Source organism: Lissotriton helveticus, chromosome 1_1, assembly GCF_964261635.1.
Source record: "Lissotriton helveticus chromosome 1_1, aLisHel1.1, whole genome shotgun sequence".
In the NCBI taxonomy this organism is placed as follows: Eukaryota; Metazoa; Chordata; class Amphibia; order Caudata; family Salamandridae; genus Lissotriton; species Lissotriton helveticus.
Genome location: NC_136057.1, coordinates 2,142,172,687 through 2,142,191,738, shown reverse-complemented (window position 1 = coordinate 2,142,191,738; position 19,052 = coordinate 2,142,172,687). Strand labels below are relative to the sequence as shown.

At 43.5% G+C, this 19,052-nt stretch overlaps 1 protein-coding gene across 2 annotated transcripts in view; it reads right to left on the bottom strand.

Annotated features, from left to right (window-relative positions):
- Window positions 1-17,967, bottom strand: part of RPL5 (ribosomal protein L5) — a 42,013-nt gene extending 24,046 nt beyond the window's left edge. The window contains exons 1-4 of one of the 2 annotated variants that reach the window (XM_078646335.1): window positions 17,850-17,967; window positions 15,232-15,301; window positions 15,033-15,148; window positions 13,904-14,038 (exon numbers count right to left, since the gene is read on the bottom strand). In XM_078646335.1, the coding sequence (XP_078502461.1) occupies window positions 13,904-14,038; window positions 15,033-15,148; window positions 15,232-15,301; window positions 17,850-17,852 (324 nt within the window). In that variant the 5' untranslated portion in view covers window positions 17,853-17,967. Of the gene's footprint in view, window positions 1-13,903; window positions 14,039-15,032; window positions 15,149-15,231; window positions 15,319-17,849 lie in introns of both variants that reach the window. The other variant, XM_078646334.1, reaches the window with a different exon arrangement.
- Between the last annotated feature and the right edge of the window lie 1,085 nt (window positions 17,968-19,052).

Here is a 19,052-nt window from a genome sequence, read left to right as displayed (position 1 = left end):
AGGAGCATGCTACTTGCCGAAAAAGCCCTTTGACGCTCCTCAGGGGTAGTAAGCGCTTTATAAATGCAATTACAATACATGGTCCTAAAGTTGGAAGGCAGAAATGCATCAAAAGTCAATAGGAAATAACAGATGCTCTACAATTCTGTGTTCCCCTAAGTCTCCATATTAAAAATGGTACCTCACTTGTATTGTCAGGCCTAGTGCCCTTGACAGGAACCCGCCCAAAACGCAACGTGGATACCACATTCTCAGTGAAAACGGACCCCTTTTTGCAAAGTGCCTATCTGTAGATTTTGAACCCTAGCTCTGCCAGCACCTAGGGTAACCTAGCAAACCTATACATTTTTGAAAACTAGACATCCAGGGGAATCCAGGATGGGTTGACTTGTGTAGCTTTCACCAGTTTCTGTTACCCAGAATCCCTTGCAAACCCCAAACTTTGTCCAAAAAAAAAAAAAAAAAAAAACCCCCGCTTTCCCCACATTTCTGTGATGGAAAGTTCTGGAATCTGCGTGATCAACAAACTTCCACCCACCCCGCAGTCTCCAAAGTGTCCCGATAAAAATGGCACTTCACTCGTGTGGGTGGGTCAAGTACCCGTGACAGGCAGGGGTGCAAAACTTATTGTGGAACCATTAAAATTACCTATGACAAAACAACTGTTTTGCAAGGGGGAGCACCTGGGTTTTTGGCCCCGGGCTCAACGGCCATCTAGGGAAACCTACTAAACACACATTTCTAAAAACTAGACATTCAGGGGAGTCAAGTGAGGTAAGACTTGTGTGGATTCCCCAACGGTTTACTACCCAGAATCCCATGCAAACCTCAAATTTAACTAAAAAAAAAAACCACAAATGTTCCATATATCTGGAATCATGAGCAGCATAAATGTCCTACCACCTAGAGTTCCCCTTGGTCTCACGAGTAAAATAAGTCACTTTTGTGGGTGTCCAATGCAGAATCAGCTAAAAACTTTCCCTAGATGGCAGTTGAGCCCGGGACCAAAAAAGCAGGTGCCCCCTTGCAAAACCAGGTTGTTTTCAGATAGTCAGCAGCTATCTAGGGAAACTTACCAAACCCACACATTTCTGAAAACTAGACACCCGGGGGAATTCAGGGAAGTGTGACCCCCCCCCCCTCTAAAGTTTCCCTACCCAGAATCCCAAGAACAACTCAAATTTTACAGGAAAAATAAATAAAATCAAATTTCTGTGCGAGGAGAGTGGTATATGCAAATACCAGAAACATTAGGCCCACCCCTATTAGCGATGTATAATGAGAGTTTGGAGAAGGCCGAACTCCTGTTGGACCAGCGTATCAAGACAATAGTAGCGATCCCAAAACCTGGGAAACCGCAGACGGAAAGTGCGTCATACCGCCCGATATCTTTATTAAATGCAGAAGCAAAAATTTTAGCAAAAATGTTAAGATTGATGGTCCATCTACCGCAATTGATACACCCGGACCAGTCTGTTTTTCTGCCCCACAGGAACACGGCACTTAATTTGAGGCGCGTACAGGGGGCACTGGCAAAGGCTCCATTCCTAACGGGCCCAACGGTGATATCATTGGATGCTAGAATGGCGTTCGATATGGTGGAATGGGAATACCTATTTGGAGTATTAAAGCGGGTGAGTTTTGGTCCTAAATTCAGTGCATGGATAAGACTCCTGTATACCAAACCCGTGGCCCGGGTAACTGCTAATGGCCACATATCAGAAGAGATACCGCTAGCGAGGGGAACACACCAGGGATGCCCCCTGTCCCCGCTCTTATTTACTGGAACCCCTGGCAACATTGATTAGGGCAACCCCGTTGCTGAAGGGGATCAGCTGGAGGGAGGGATGGGAAGACCGCCTCTCACTATACGCGGATGACATGTTAGTATATTTCAGAGCCGGAGAGCGGCATACCTGAACTCCTTAATATTTGTAATACTCATGGAAAACTGTCAGGATACACACTCAATTGGACTAAATCGGTCATCTTCATCCTAAGGGGACGGATACCGGCACTTCCCACGGAATGCCCATTATTGATTGCAGAAGACTCCTTTAAATATTTAGGAATACACATCACTAGAACTTCAGCCGACTTATTTACCAAAAATTTGACACCACCACTGGAGAGGCTGTGCCGCGATGTGACACACTGGGCATCGCTGCCCCTCACACTGCTCGGGAGAGCTGCATTGTACAAAATGAAGGCACTCCCTGGATTCCTCTACATCTTGGAAAACACGCTCGACCCGATCTCACCCCGCTATTTTCAGCAAGTAGCGGCACAAGTATCGACCCTTCTCTGGGGGTAACCGCCCAGCTCGTATTGCACTTCCGAATCTCCAACTGTACTATTGGGCGGCGCAACTTAAAATCAAACCACTGGATCCACAAACCCCAAGATGACCCAGCATACAGGGTGGATAGGGCACAACTGGGAACACATAACATGCTAGCAGTGCTTTATAACAAAGGAGCAGTATCGAAATTAATTGGCCCTACAAAACGCACTGCCCAGGTTTGGCATGCGGCACAAGCTCGGTTGGGCTGGAGAGGGGTGACAACCAAATTTACCCCGCTGTGGGATGTCAAGGTACTAGGGCACCTGCGACTAGGTAAGGGCTTCACGCAATGGGACAATATAGGCATCTCCACAGTGGGAGACTTATGAGATAAGGGAACAGTGATACCCTTTGATCAGCTTCAACAACAATACAACTTGGGCCCAAATGAAAAATTTAGATACATGCAAATACGACACGCATTAGTGGCGGCGATACCACATGACAGATCCCGGAAGCTTCCCCGCTGGAAGACCGGATGCTCACAGACTACATGGAGGAGAAGGCCACCTCATTTACACATCGAAAACTACTTAATAACTTACCAGACCCCACAAACACACTGAGAATTAAATGGGCGACAGAGGTGGGATAGGTAGACGATCAGGAATGGCTGGAAGCACTGGCGTCACCCAAAGAGGTGGGAATATCTAGCAGGCTTAGACTAGTGCAGCTTAAAATTATACACCGCATATATTATACTAGAACCACCTTACATAAACTACAAAGAGCAACACACCCGTTCTGCCTCAGGGGCTGTGGGGAGGAAGGTACTTTTTTGCACACTTTATGGGACTGTCCGGTCTTGACAGGCTATTGGTGGCAGGTATTACGCACCATATCGCAGACAACAAAAGTGTCACTTTTGCCAGACCCGAGAAGGTGTTTACTAAACATGTGGGAACCTAATGACCTTTCACGTCACATGCAAATTTGGGTCACGGTGGGTCTCTTAATTGCCAAATGAGACAGCGCAGAAATGGGGTGTAGCGGAGGTTCTGACATTGTCAGCTTGGTGCAGGATGGTCACTGAACGCACAGTATATGTAACTACAGGCTGCCCAAGAAAGTGGAATAAAATCTGGTCGGCATGGAATACTTTGAGGGGACACATGTGACCCGCTACCAGAATCAGATATAGCTAGTTCAGACGGAGAGGAAGGGTAAGAAGAACATTAGAACTGCTGGGAGGGTGGGAGCAAGAGGGGTAATGATGTTTGCAGGTATTTAACAAAGAATCGTATTGAATATGAAACGTGATCTACCTGAGCTGGAAACGCATCCAATATATATATACTAGAACCACCTATGTATGTATTGTCAAATCTCTTATAGTATTAATAAAAAGTTTAAAAAAAAAAAAAAATTTGTGGGAAAGTTGTGTGATAACAAATTTCCTACCACCAAGCGTTCCCCCAGATCTGCCGATAAAAATGGTATCTCACTCGTGTGGGTGGGCCAAGTACCCGCGATAGGCTAGGGCCCAGGACGTATTGTAGAGACTTCAAAATTACCGATCATAAAATGTGTTTTTGCAAAGGGGGCGGGGTAACCCAAGTTATTGGTCCAAGGTTCGGCGGCCAGCTAGGGAAACCTACCAAACATTTCTGAAAACTAGACATCCTGGGGAGTAAAGTGAGGTATGGCTTGAATGGATCCCTGAGTGTTTCCCTACTCAGAAACCCCTGCAAACCTCAAATTTAGCTGAAAAAAAAGCTTTATCCACACATTGTGCGAGATTGTGCCGGCACAAATGTGCTACCACTCAGCGTGCCCCTTGTTCTCCCGAGTAAAATGATACCTCACACACGGTATACATTTGTAAAATGGGGGCCAGTTCCCTGCAGCGTTGGGGCATGGAATGCTTAACAGGGAACCGTAGGCTCAACAGGGAACTGATCGCTCGGGCTAGCTTTGCCCTACTTTGGGCAATGCAGAGCCCAAGAACCTGCAGAGCTAAAAGTCATACCTAAGTAGAATTTTTTTTTAGTGCTTTGCGAAGAATTTGATTCAACTGAAATACTGGAGATCTGAGACAGCTGAGGACCACATTTCAATATGAATAATTTGGAAAAGTTGGACAGTAGAACTAGATTGGCCATAAAGTGCACAAAACAGTCAACTAGCTGAGGTAGGGCTTTCGAGCAATTAATACGGCGGCATCCACGTAGAGTAATGCGGGAAGGGGAATGCCCTGAGTCCTGGGAATGTCGTGTGACCTTTTACCTACATGTGAACTAAGATTGTTAATGTATAGGATGAATAGCAGTAGGGGCGAGCAAGCAACATTGGCTAAGCCGGACCCTGCCTTTCGTGTTTGTATGTAGAGAGATTAGCAAATTCACGAGGGCCTCGTCTAACCCAAACTCTGTTAAATGCAATAGACAAACCCATAAATGCCAAATAAAACGGGGACCGTTTTGCAACTGTATATTTGCCTATTACAAGATTTACATTCAAACATTGTTTGACTGTGCTAATACCAGCACGAAAACCGTACTGGAAGGCATGTAGAGTATTAAACTCCGTGACCAAATCTCGTAACCCTTTATAAAAGGAAACTCGCAAGAATTTTTGCAGTGCTAGCCATCAACCACATGGGGCAGCAGAAGTGCAGTTTCGAGCAATCCAAATTATTATTATTTTTTTTAAATTGGGACTATGACTGAGCTTACCCAAGACCCAGGAATAGTGGAATGGGTCAGGATGTTAAAGAGAGGCCCATAGATTCAACTACATTTTATTAGGTCTACTGGGAAGCTCTCGGGTCCAGGGACTTTACCCCCGGAACTCTGTTGAATGGCCAAAGTGACTTCCTGAACAGTAGCCTGGATGAATATGGGCAGAGCCTCACATTCAGGCTTCAAAAGATTAGAGTTAGGAGCAAAAAGTCATCCAGGCCTCCTTATTTATGTGAGAGCTAGTGCAGGATAGCTTCCGATCAAGAGCGCGCATATTGGAGAGGGTCACCCAAAACGATTCCGTCTTTAGAGCATACGGTGTGCGTGAGCCCTTCCCATTGTGGGGCAATTTAGTTTCGCCTGCGTGCCATCGCTGTTTTTAGATTGCTTCCGCATGGTGGCTACCACAACTGGGTCTCGGTTTCTCAGCTAAGGCTCTGCGCAGAGAGCGGTTTAGGAGAGAGCATTCAATGTCAAACCATCTAGGGGCCTCAAACATTGATCTATTAGGTTTACAAAGACGGTGTAATCTTGGCACTTAGGGCCACAAAAGAGCCAACTATAGCCCCTTGATCGGTACCCTCAGCCATGCATTCCATAACTAGCTCAAGGTTTTCTGTTATTTTCTCCAGAAAAAGAAGAGGGTCTGTCACTTTTTAGCCCAGTCTAAGATTGTCAGTGTTTGTTAACAGATTTGTGAGGGAAACCACAATTTTAAAATCCTTGTGGGATGGAACTAAGTGCTAACACCGGGGTTTTGATCCACGCAATTGGTGTGGATTACTGTGCAACGGGAGAGAAAAGGAATGAGGTTGCAGGAAGCGAAAATATAATCAATCACAGAGGGACTATTCCTGTCCCTAAAGGTTGGTATATCCAGAGTATTGTTCCCTGCCACTTCAATCTCGAACAAGCTGGATGTAACAATAAATCTTTCCATCTCTTTACCTGTCACATCCCCTACCAGGCCGCTTTCAGGGACACTGCAGTTATAAACATTGGGCAATTTAGCATTCAAGTCATCACCAAAACAAAAATACAATTCCCATCCCTTCTCAGGAACAAAGATGAAACGGGATCATGAAGGACACATTAAATCTATTTTTAAAAGCTTGTACAAATATTTCCTGAGATGTTGGTTCTCATGTTCTGTCAATGCATAAACCCTACTGCAAGGGAGTTGAGCTCCCAGTTGTAGTTCTACCCTACAACTAAAGGGAAGGTGAGGCAGTAGGCCACTGGCTTTCACGATCAGAAATGTCAGCAAAATCTTGGTACTCGTTTGGTAAGGGAGAATCGGCTCTGACCAAAGTGCTTTGCACCTGACCCTGTTCTAATGTACTTTGCAAAATTGAAAGTGTAGACATCTTGTGACCCAGTCAATGCCTGGGTTGTGTTGATGCAACCCTGGAATCCCAAAAATAACTTTAAACTGTCTCTGTAATTAAATCAAATGCTAGTTTTTCCACATGACTCCCAAAAATGTACATGGACAGCTGAATACTCTGCAGGGAAACCGGTTCAGAAAGACTTCCCTACCATCAATTGTTCTAATAGTTTCTACTCCAGCTCGTTCCTCAACTAGGATACACCTTGCCAAAAGAGAAATCCACAAAATTTCCAGTTGTCCCTGAAACATTTCAACCAAGATCCTTTTATTAGGCACCCAGTCTAACTCTACTGGTATGTGGAGATGCCCTAAAGCATCTTCTTTAACAGAATATACTAGTCTTGAGGGACTCGTAAAACTATCTACGCGAAAGATTGGCATCAACAACTATTGGGGTCTTTAGTTCCCCTCCTTCTCCATGGTTGCAAAAACGACATTGAGTTTCTATTCAGGCGTATTTGTACACTCCTTAAGGATAGGTGTAGCTTTACCACAAAATAAGCAGAGTTTCTGCTTAGGACATCCCTGCCTTCCCTCTTTACATAGGGAGCCCCATAACCCCCCCAATCTGAATAGGTTCACCATCATGAGTGATCTTGGGCTCAGGTTTCTTTTCTTAGACCGCTATAATCCTTTAACCCGTCCTCCTAGGGTCAGACTTTCATTCAGATAACGATGATGCCACTTAACCAAGACAATCAACTCCTTGCAATCTGCGTTAGGGTTGACTACTTGCGTCAACATATCTTTTAAATCATCTCATAATCCTCTATAAAAGAGTGAAGCTCTTTTCTGTTTGGGCCGTTCTGATTTGGTCTAATAAAGAGGGAATTAAGGACAGACTCTATTCATTTTTGATTGTCACCCGGTTGAGAGCCTAGTAGAGAATGCATAGCTGTCCCTTGTTTGTTACTCAGTCCATAAGAGAGGAGATGTATTAAAAAAGGCTGGAGAGTCTTTGGTTGTGCATCTTAAAGTAATTATAAACATGTACTAGGATGTAAGGACAGGGCCCCTTGAATTGGGCCACTTGAAAAGCATTCCAGGTACATTTAGAGCCTCTTCATGGCCACCTAACCGTAAGTTAATCCAAATGGTCAAACGCCCGCTTCCACCTCCATTTCCCCCCTGAGGCACACCCTGTCATGATTGAATGGCTGGACAACTGAAGCAGAAGAAAGCTTTGAAGGATACAGGATTCGCATCCCAAAGCCTCTTGTATTAGCACAATATCAAAAGTTTTTACAAACAGCTGCCGCTTATTATAGACCTGCGATAAGCTCTCACTATTCGTAGAGGGAACTGAATGATTACTTTGAGGTGCATTATCTCTTGATATTTCAAGAGCTTGCACTTAACCTTGGCTTGTATACTCTGGTTCTCCCGGCATGGCTGTAGTCCATGAATCAGCAGGGGGCTGGTTCCTGGTTGGGAGGTATATAGTATGGGGAGCATGTGGGAAGCCTGGGCAAGTTAAGCTAGGCACATCCTGCCAGTCAACCTCATTGCAATCAAAGCAGGGCAAATCTGTTGGAGCAAACCAGGCCATGGAAAGGATGGATCGGAAAATCAAATAGTTTTGTTAGGTTGGAGGCCTTACAGAAGTAGTCATAGGATAGTGTAACCATGTCGGAACTAGTAATCAATTGTTCTGAATTCGTGTTCTGTAATATCCCCACAATACTAGGGCACCTGAAATGGACAATACAATCCACATTAATATCTTCTGGGGCAGGGCAGAGACCGCTAACCAGCCTGATCATTAAAATATGCCCCTCTGCGATATTGAAGTTAGTGTGCCCCCCTCACCCCCCCCAACCAGTGAACAACCTCATTACAGACTTGTTCCCATGACGGCTTGGTCCCCATTCAGAGGGGGCACGCCTGCCATTATTAAAACATACAGACAAGATTCTGGTGGAAAATGTAAAACTGTTGCAGTAGGCTTGCTGGCTTTCACCCTGTCCATCCCGAGCGGCGGCTGCAGCGCCCTGCTTGGCTGGTACAAAAAGGGAATGGGTGGAGGATGAACAAACATCTGTAACCACCTTCCTCAAGACATGGTTAGAAGAGTCCCAGCATGGCCGCAAGGTCCAGACGTGACCAGTTCTGAGTTGGAAGACTGCCCAAATTAGAAAGATCTGAAGCCCCCTTCACAGGGTTGTGCAATGGAGCCATGTTTATGTCCCCTGTAGAGACAGATGGACAATCTGGGGCAGTGCAAAGTTTGTGTACATTAGCCAAGTGGCATGCAATCACAGCCAGGCGCCTGCTTAAGGTCAACGTGGCTCTATATTCTCCATGAGCAAATTGCACATATGATCAACATGGTAATTACCCATGCGTACTACGGCTGGCCCCACCAGCCACTTGAATAGCTTGTGATTTCATACAGGAAACTAGATTGCTGGTCCTTTTACGTTTAACTGCAGGTTCCGGGGGGGTTGGGGATAATCGTGCGAGCACGGATGAGGAGTCTACGAGTATTTGTTCTCCTTGCTGGGGAAACAAGTGTAGGTAGTGGATTTTGTGTACCATTTGGGCCTCCATCAACTATGCTGCATGCATATGGGGATAGCCTACATGGCTGGGAGGTAGAGCGACCAATGGCCTCAGCTGTATCACCCATAATACTCCCATGGCAAAAGGACACCCTACGCTCAGTCAGTGCAATTTTACTGCTTACCACCCCAATTACTCAAACTTAATATCGATGCTTGCAGGCTGTGAGGCTGCATTGGATGGTCATTGACTGAATTTGCCCATATTTGTAAAGACCGGGGTAAGAATGCTCACTTGAGTTTCCTGATTGAGTTATCACGGTGGGTGCTGGGGGGGAAGGGGGTGGCCAAGCCTTAAATGGCCGCAGATTGGTCGGCATGGCGGTACTCGCCGTCACGCTATATAGGGCTTCTGGGATCAGGTATTTCTCATTGGACAATGTATGCCTCCTCCCTATGGATGCTGGTCAATGCAGTCTCAACTTGTTTCTTGCAGCAGTCTCTCCCAAAAGCATAGAAAGAAATGGGATTAAAGCACCAAGGAATAACAAACCTACAAGTCCAAGCAACATTTCGATGTTTCAATATTTTAAACTGCAACTTTGTTCTAAGTAGAGAATAGCACCCTACACTGGTAAAGAGATTTAATTACAGCAATTTGTAACGTGAAAGCAAGGGCTGCATGGAGTAAAATGCCCACTTGGATTTTACTATACTGGTACGAAAGAAGGCAGTTAAAATGGGGTAAAATAAGCACAAATCCATTTTTTGTCTAAAAGGTGGCAAGTCATTTGTGAAACATACTTCAAACATCACAACTGGGATTTCAAGTGCTGGAAACCATTCACGAATCATCAGAACTGGCGAACATAAGGATTACAAAGAAAATTATACGATAAAACTTGCACATGCATCTGAACCCAGTGAAATGAACTATCAAGATTTTCGTTTTTATTTACAATTTATGATGAGACAATGGAAGGCCCCAATGTCAAAGTTAAAAAAGAATCCAGATAGACTGTGCTACCTAAATTTATTCAAACTACAGTCAGACAATAAATTAAAACTTTGTGCAAGGATGAACTAATGGAATAGCTTTTAGATGGTAAAAAAACATTAATACACGCAACGTAAAACGGTGGAATAAGGAAATGCCATTATAGTTTTTTTTATTTTGAAGAAAAAGAAAAAAAAGACCTGCCAAATGAAGCTTAAACTTTGAAGTGCATTGAGGAATGTTTAAGCAACTTTACACAAGTGAATAAGTCTTCTAATTAACTATTTAAATGATTGAAACATGTAATGATGTCCAGTCAAGTAAGGAAAGTTACACCTACTGAGTGTAAAAATTGGTTTGGACTAGGTGGTTTCAATTAATGCAACACAGGAAGGTGTTGCCTCCTGCATCGACAAAATTATGAAAATTTGTATTTGTTTTACATCATAACCATTCAAAAGTAAAAGCAGCAAATTATCATCAAGTATTATTGTACATCAAGGAGCTAAATTAAACACGGGCAGATAGCCTAAGAATTTAGGTTAAGTATTATCCTCACAACAGGGTAATAGTAAACACAATTTGGGTAGTTATAGGAGTAAGCGTTTAGCAACTTGATGCCTTAGTAGAAAAGCAATTTTAGTAGACTTAACTATTTCCAAGAGCTAGCTACTCCATCAGCATCCAAGGTTAGATAAACAGAAAGAACTTTGTTTCCAGGCTCCTACAAATCTTTGACTGTCTTCATCTCTATAAATTCTCAAATACAAATGGTGTAGCTGTGCAGAAAAAAAAATATCTTGCAAAAAAGCAGGGCAGGTTTAATTGCACCATACACTATATAGATACAAAAACGTTATTAAAACAAGAGGCCATATGGGAATGAATTGCTCCCATCGGTGGTCCAAGAGCCAACTTACCAAGGAAATATTATTCATGTACAGGGTAAGTTTTTTGTAGACAAGAAATGTAATTAACTAAATCTAAGCCACAGCTTCTCTGCATTTCAGTTCGAAGTAAAAAGACCGGACAATGGGCTGAATTTTGGAAGGTTTTGAGTATTTACAGTTAGGAAAACCACAAATATAGAATCAATGGCAGGAGACAGAAAGGCCCTTTTATTTTATTTTTTACGTCGAAATGGGTTAAGGCAAATTTAGCAAGACCGTGTTAGTCGCGGATGCTGTATGACATTTGTTAGCTGACATTGCATGCTGACGAAATGTTTTTGGAGATTTAATAGTTTATAATAGTAATTTATTATGTATTCTTCGACAGTTCAGTTTCTAATCTCATTCAATGTTATCAAATGCTCAAAAACATTCAAAGAAGTTGCTTTTTAAGCAGCACACATGCAGGATTACAACTTTAAGTTTTATTGGAAAGCAAGCATAGAGACAACTTCAGTTGAACCGTCCTTCCTTTATCAGGAGCAACACTGGGCTAATCTTTTTAACCAAGGACTTTTAGAAGTTCACAGAATAGACAATCATGGAGGCTGTTTGAGACATATGCTGGTCTCCATCCGATTCCAAATAATTGGCTCACACAAACCATCCGTACGTTCTAGGAAGTGAAACAATATATCCAAACTTAAATGGTATCCAAAACAGTAACCAACACAATGCTAAAATGTGCACATTAACTTTTACTTATTCAATTTAAAATTAGGACGCAGTGAAATTTCCAATATGCGGATGTAATCTTGCTCACTTTTGCTTTACGCTGGTTACTGAAATTTAGCTATTGTACCACGTCGCGCAATTACACATCAGTTATGGCAAAAAATGTGCTAGCACATAGACCGTCAGAAGGAGAGAACCTTCAGTTTGCAGTGTTTAGCACGAAATGAGACTTCGTATCTAGAAGGACTGTAGACCAAGATGCATTTCAACATAAAATACAGCATCAAATACTGGTTTCACATTTCAGGCAATTGCATGTATTTCCAACATTTTGCATTAATTATGCAAAAGCAAAGAACGCAAATTATGCACACCCCTACTTAACATCCAGCACTTTAGCCATTCTTTAGCTTACAGAAAACATCCACCACTCCTTTCAACAGCCCACCTACGATGCACTAACTGTACCTTCAGGTAAAGTCATCATCTCAAGAACTAGTTCGAGAACTTGCAGCAGACTGCACACTAAGTATGACAACACTTAAGCAAGCAACTGCATAAAACCCGCTCTTCAGAAGGCCAACTGTTTGGAAAACAAGACGTCCCTCAAGTTGCTGTGTAAATATCACACAGTTAATTTGTTCCAACTAATATTTTTCACTGCAAGCTAAAGTAGCCCAGAAGTACACAATCTGATAGTGTAAACATAGTTGTGAAATAAAAATTCATCAACTTCTGATTATCATCCAATACACAGCCATATAACAAGGATTCAGATTACAAGCAGCCTGGAAAAGTATTGCAGATTTAGCGAGGTTGCGTCCACTGTTACATTGGAGACGCTTAATGGTGACCCCAGAGCTAGCACATTACGCTTCAGCATTGACTGATATTGTTCTATTAGACCGCTTCCATAAAATTGCCTGGTTGAAAGACCTACGGGGGGTATTGCAACAGTTAAAATTAGATCACTTATGGTGTAATACTGATGTGTCTTGTTTCCCTTCAAAGATCAGGCTGAAACAAATGTACTGGGAGATGGTGAACCTTCGAACTTTTTCTAATGGGACCAACACCTCGCTGACGAGGCGCTTCCTGGACTTAAAAATGGCTCCTTTGTATGAAGCGTACTGGGACTTGATCGAGAAGCCGTACGACAGGAAGCTGTACTTTCAATTCAGAGCTGGATCACTCCCAGTAAATGCGTTTAAAAAGAAATGGTCTACATCTTGGGACGAGCATTGTTATAACTGTAAAGATAAAGTTGAGCATGTCTCACACGTATTGTTTTGCTGCCCTTTATATGCCAACCCGAGTCACAAATGGATTAGACCTGTATGTCTTAACCTGGGGACGCGTAGCCAAGCTGTTGCACTTAGAATTCTGGAAACACTGACTGTACTCCACAGTTTGCAATTGCTGTTGCAAAGTTTTTAGCCTGGGCGATTCGCACACGTACCTTAGTAGGAAAAATGTTGTGAGGTATCTCGTTTATTATGTTTCTAATGCCTTGTCTTGTGAGCACGAGCCAGGGTGGTTCTTAAAAATGCTATAATTAGCTAATGTATACGACAGATTTCTTGTTTAATACTAATTTTATATTTTGTGTATTAGATTTAGTATTTATTGTATAGTGTTAGGTGGAAATGCTTTTATGACTGAAGTCGAATAAAGCTTTGAAAATTGAAAAATTGATTACAAGCAGCCCGTTTCTACATATTGCAAATACAAGTTGCACAATAAGCTTCACACACTCCCATCCCCCAGATGTAATTTCCGGCGGGTTAAACCTACCAAAATTTAAAAAGGGAAAAATTCACTGTAAATGACAGGACATGCAGATTTTGGTGTGGTAAGCACCCAAGACGTCTGCATCTATGTCCCATTTTGGGGGGCAATAACTTATTTGGTGCTACTTCTCAAACATGATAAATTTCAGAAACCTATTGTGTTATAATTTCAGTGGCAATATGTATATTGCATCCATTTCAGGGTAGACCGTAATTGATCGCTATGTATGCATAAAGATAAATAAAAGTGAATACACGACAGCTGATACTTCAAGGAGCACTTAAGAAAAGGGTCATCTAATACACCAGAGTGAACTGTTTATTGCTGCAACGAGAATACCCACCTTTCTCAATAGAAAAATGCTGTTCTAGGACCAATTGTGCTTTCCCCGTCGAACCGTGAAAAATTGATTCACAGCCTACGGTCCGCATTATTTGGACCGACAAACTTTCTAGGCAATTCAACAGGTGGCGAGTCAGAACAAGGCCAGCCAAGAAACAAATCATTGGACTGTAACGGGCTCTCAAAAAAAAACACCACCACCTCAAGCAATCATCGCCAATATAATACATACCCTTCGAGCCAGCAGCAAACCAGTGCAATAGGAGGCAGCATAGTTGGTGAGTCCAACTTTCACACCATACTTGGGAAGTTCATGCGAATAGGCTGCAGCAACAATCATATCTCCTTCAATCCTGGCATATGCAACCTAGATAAATGGAGTAAGATTGAAAAACACATCAAATCAATGGACGAACAAGAAATCAATGCATTTAAACGGTCGCTCAATTTAAGTTCTATTTTGAAAGCAAAGATGAGTAAACAGGCTGGTCAACTTGGTAGAGTAGGATTTACCAATGATTTCAACACCATGATTCCTTACATTAAAATAATTTGGGGAGCTGCGACTATAATATTCTCTAGCAGAGATAGCAACTCTGCAAAGCATGGAAAATTATAGCCATGGTTTAACAAAATTGATAGTTTCTATGTATCCCTTGACTCTCTGCTGGCAGCAGGGTTTAATTTGTATACAAAAGTTCACATATTTAAAAGTTACACAGCTAATGGCAAAAACGAGGAAACCAGGTCAAATGGATAGGAATCCACATTGGGTGCAAATCAAACCTTCAGAAAAATAGGTACATGCAAGCTTACATGAGGGTGGGCCTAAAATCGGAATGGGAGTTAGAGGGGGAGAACTAGTGTCCCTTTCAATAGGGACTATTAAGGCCCAAGTTTGCACCATGTTAATAACGATACCCCGGCTTGTTATTTATATGGTGAGAGAAATGGCGTCTATTAGAAGTTGTCAGAGAAACGTGCAGATTTTGGTGCAGAGTGCACCAATATAAGCACGGTACATTTAATGTTACACACTTTTTCCCAGTTACATTTTGGCAGGATTGAACTGCCAAAAGTTAACAGATTCGATATTAAACACACCTGGTAATTACCCAACGTGATCACCAACACCAAACAAGTAATTCCGATCCTTGCACTAACTGGTTTACATAATGCTCGGAAAACACGAAACCACTCTAAATCAGGGCCATAACCCTTCTATTTTCTTTCTAATGTGCATAGTATTGAATTATTTAGGGAAAGTGTATAGTTGATATAAGTACATGCAGATTTTTCCCCAACATGACGAAGCAAGTGCATTAAACAATGAGTAAGATACTTCCTCATGACCAACATACCTGGCAGATGATATCTCTGTTGGTAATGCGTACAATCATCCGGTACTTCGGAGTGTTGTACTTGTTTTTGTCCTGGATCACCAACCGTTTACGGGCATAATAATCAGTTTTCCCCTCTGTAAAGACCAATCAAAAGTTGTAGAATAGATTTTCTAAATGCACATATAAATGAATAAAAATGCAGGCCTACAAAACGTACCTCTCCTCCGACGGAACTTGACTTGGTACCTCTTGAAGTAGGCCTTGTTCTTGACAACTTTCACAAACCCCTGTGAAGTAGACAACACTGTATGAGTTTTTAGTGAGAACTACAAAGAATAGCTCCAAACACTATTCTGCAATACAAACTGACAATATTCAATTTAGAAGTTTTCCGACACATCAAGTCCCTAAAAAACAGCATAAAAAAACACTATGCACACCAAGAATAAACTTGACATATTGTTGGTTTCTCGCGTGAAGCAAAAACTGAGAATGCACAGGAGGGCCCAACGCACTGGTACAGTGTTCATAAAGCCTGTGCCTGGAGGAGTATCCATTTATATAGTACTACAAACATCAGCTGTCCGCTCTTTTGCTAATGCCAATCCTACAATTGGTTCACTGCACACACATACCTCACGCGACTGACAATATAAACTCATTTAATAAGGGCCAGCCGCTAAAGATTAGTTAACAGTCTTGTGATGCCCGTAGAGAGCACAGAACAATACAATGCACCGAGAAGAGACCATTGAAACAAGATAAATCTACTGACTTTTCTGTTACACAAACCTTCTCGACTTCCTCCTAACTAGTGCAAAGACCGTGTTAGCCAAGTGGAAAGACACCACCAAGGCCACTTTCAAAGGGTGGCTGAATTGGGTGACGTACCTAAGAGGAGCAGACATCACTGCACGAAGACACACACCTTGGAGAAAGCCCAACAGAGAGATGTGGTCATCCTTAGATAGCTTCCTAGACCCGTACAAACCACCTTAGACAGCTGCGGGAATGCAAAATAGCAAAAACCATCCACAGTGTTCGACGGTCGATCCATAACCAGCCGCCAAACACCTGTATGTTATATGTTTACGTTATATGTTAAAACTAAGCACAGGACCGAAAGATAAGGGGTCCTTTGCAACCAAGCCATAAAGGCCACTAGCCCATCGGGACATTCGAACGGCCATCCAACAACCACCTACCAAACGCATTTATGTATGCTAAATGAAACAGCGAATTGTTATATGTGTATCTTGTCAAGGAAAAACAAAAATATATTTAAAAAAATAAAATGATCACATACATTAAAAAAGAAAACGCAAGCACTCGATGCCACCAGAAAAGAGCTATCGCAAAATCGAATTTAAATGACCTAACATGATATGGTTAACCCGGCCCAAGCAGTCAACAAAGCACGGTCAACTGAGAGGTTTATTTACTATTTGTACTCCTGGAACTGCAAGGATATATAATCAGCGCTGAGAAAGGACTACACTTTTAGTAGCTTGTACGTCCAGCGACTTGGTGGTGGTGTGCAGTTTTGCGAGTATCTGCTGCACGTGTGTATGTTTTGCAGTGATGCAAATTCCCTGTTCCATCTAGAACGGGATTTATATAGCCGTTTAGTATTAACCACTTTAGCATTTCGAGTGTTCTGCATGTGCGTATGAGTTTACTGCAATGGTTTAACAGTCTCAGCCACTTGTGGAAAGATATGGATTGCAGCCGCTGAACGCAGCGTTTTGTCATTCCACTGCAGAGAATGGTCGTCTAATGGGTGGCAAACACCTTTAAGTGTACCTACGACAATTCGCTTGTAATCCTGTGTAAACCAGTGTAAGCAATTAGCATCCAATTAGTATTCCTATTTTTAAAATTTCACTTAGTGTTTGGCCTATTCACAAGTGTCATAAATGTGATAATGGCGAGTTCCACTTGCGCTGTCAAGGACTGCTCGACCACGCCTGCTCAACGACCACCAACACGCCAATACACTTGACAAAGCAAACCTATTGCAAGACTAACTGTTCTACCCAAGTCGCCTTGAGACCATCAGGGGTGATTAGTTCGCGCTTAACAAATACCGAATTTACGTTCACAGTGGAACAATCCAGTGCTGGTTACCTCGTACTGCCTAGAAAAGCAAGCAGAACTTCCACGACTTGGGGACGATAACAAACCAGTTATTTGGGAGGCACCGCACACTGGTAGAATAGAATGTCTATGAGCTGCACCCAAACAATACAAGTCTTACCCTTTGTATACACCACACCCCGCTACAAGACCTCAGCAGGTCACAATACAGGTCTCCAGAAGTGGTGTCACAGAAATAGTGTCAACGAATGGAGCTACAGTGTAATAAACGGAGACATTTCAGACCAGCTGATGCCAGCACGGGCAGCAGCTCCATAGACGTGCCACTGCATCCCGATGCCAGACGCAAGAATCGGGAGGCCCCGCAGCAGCGTCCAGGAAGTAGTGTCCCGTCCAGCAGTCGGGCGCAGCGTACACTTCAAACTGACTACCGGCCTGCAGCACCACCTACTACAAACCCAGTTCCCAACATGGCGGCGCAGCCGGCCGGCTGCCCTTTTAGCCCAGGAACTGCATCGGCCATGGAGTCACAACACACTAAAATTCATTAACTCGTGCACACAGAACGCGCATAATGCTCTGGACTCGGCAGCCATTAATGCCACGCTGGAAACGGCGCCGATTCTCTTCTCTCCTAATCCAACAGCATCCGCACAGTAGAGGCAGCCTAGAGCCCCATCGAAGCTGCCATGCACCCTCCCGGTTCCCGTGGCGGAAGGATGGTGGCACTTTACTAACCATTTTGCACTTTTCTGTCCCGTGTTGCCGAGGACAGGGGAGTCACGGCACCGACGCTGGGCCCCCGCAGCACTAGGAAAAGGCCGCGCCTCCTGCGCATGCGTGGTAAGTAGGTTTTAGCTTAGTTAACAAGAGTCATTGCTCATGAAAGAGGGTGCGCGGTCCGGACTGGCAGCCGACTGAAAAAAAGACTGCTGCCATCTAGGGAGGCATTGGGGAATAGCAACCCAACAATCTCCCAATGTCCCAGAATGGCACAGACAATGCCGCCCTTTTATCCTTTCGCTTACGTCTACTACCCAATCGATTGGGTGAATATTCGAGCCAGGAGAGCCGTAAGAGATTTCGAAGAGGACGTGCAGAGGCCCAATTGACGAAGGGCTGCCGTTCACATAGCATCCAAACCTCCCTGTAGAGTGCAGAAGACACTATTTTTTGGGGGGGGGGGGGGGGGGACATATTTTATTTGTCAATTGCATACACATCGTAGAGCTCTGCATACCAGTCATCTGCCGAATCATACCGTAAATTGTCACAGGAGCAACTGACTTTCGCAAATGTCATCCAAGGAAATAATAAAACAGCATAACATAATACTTCCAACCCCCCAACTCCTCCCTCCCTCTTCCCACCCCCCAAAGTCGCACAATGTCTGCATTGTCCTTGCCACAGCCTTGGTACATAACAACAGAGTCTTAGCACGATAACACACATCTCCCCGGATACCCCCCACCACCCTGCACCCCTACATCAAGACTCATCCTAGTGAATGAGCCTCCAAAGCAGTGGGTGGTTCCAACCACAACCCCCGGTAATCCGCCCAACTTTTCCATATGTTGCACTGTTCGTGTGAGCAGCCTCTGGCCACAAAAATAGGCTGTTCCAGTCCCATACAAAAATCTAAGCCGTTTTTCCATGAGGTCACCGAAGGGGCTAGCGGCACCTTCCACACCCTGGCGTTATCTCGCTTAGCCAGTGTGAAGCCAAGTTGCATTAGGTGCCATTTGCACATATTACCCCTTATGCCCTCCATGACATGAAACAGAGCTAGCCGTGGGGCTCCCGGGAGTTCCCATCCAAGGACCTCCGATAAGCAGGAAAACACCTGATCCAGCGCTCTGACTGAAAAACTGTCTCAATACCGCTACCAATCACCTCAATACTCACCATTAATCATGAAACACAAATAAGGCCCATAACACC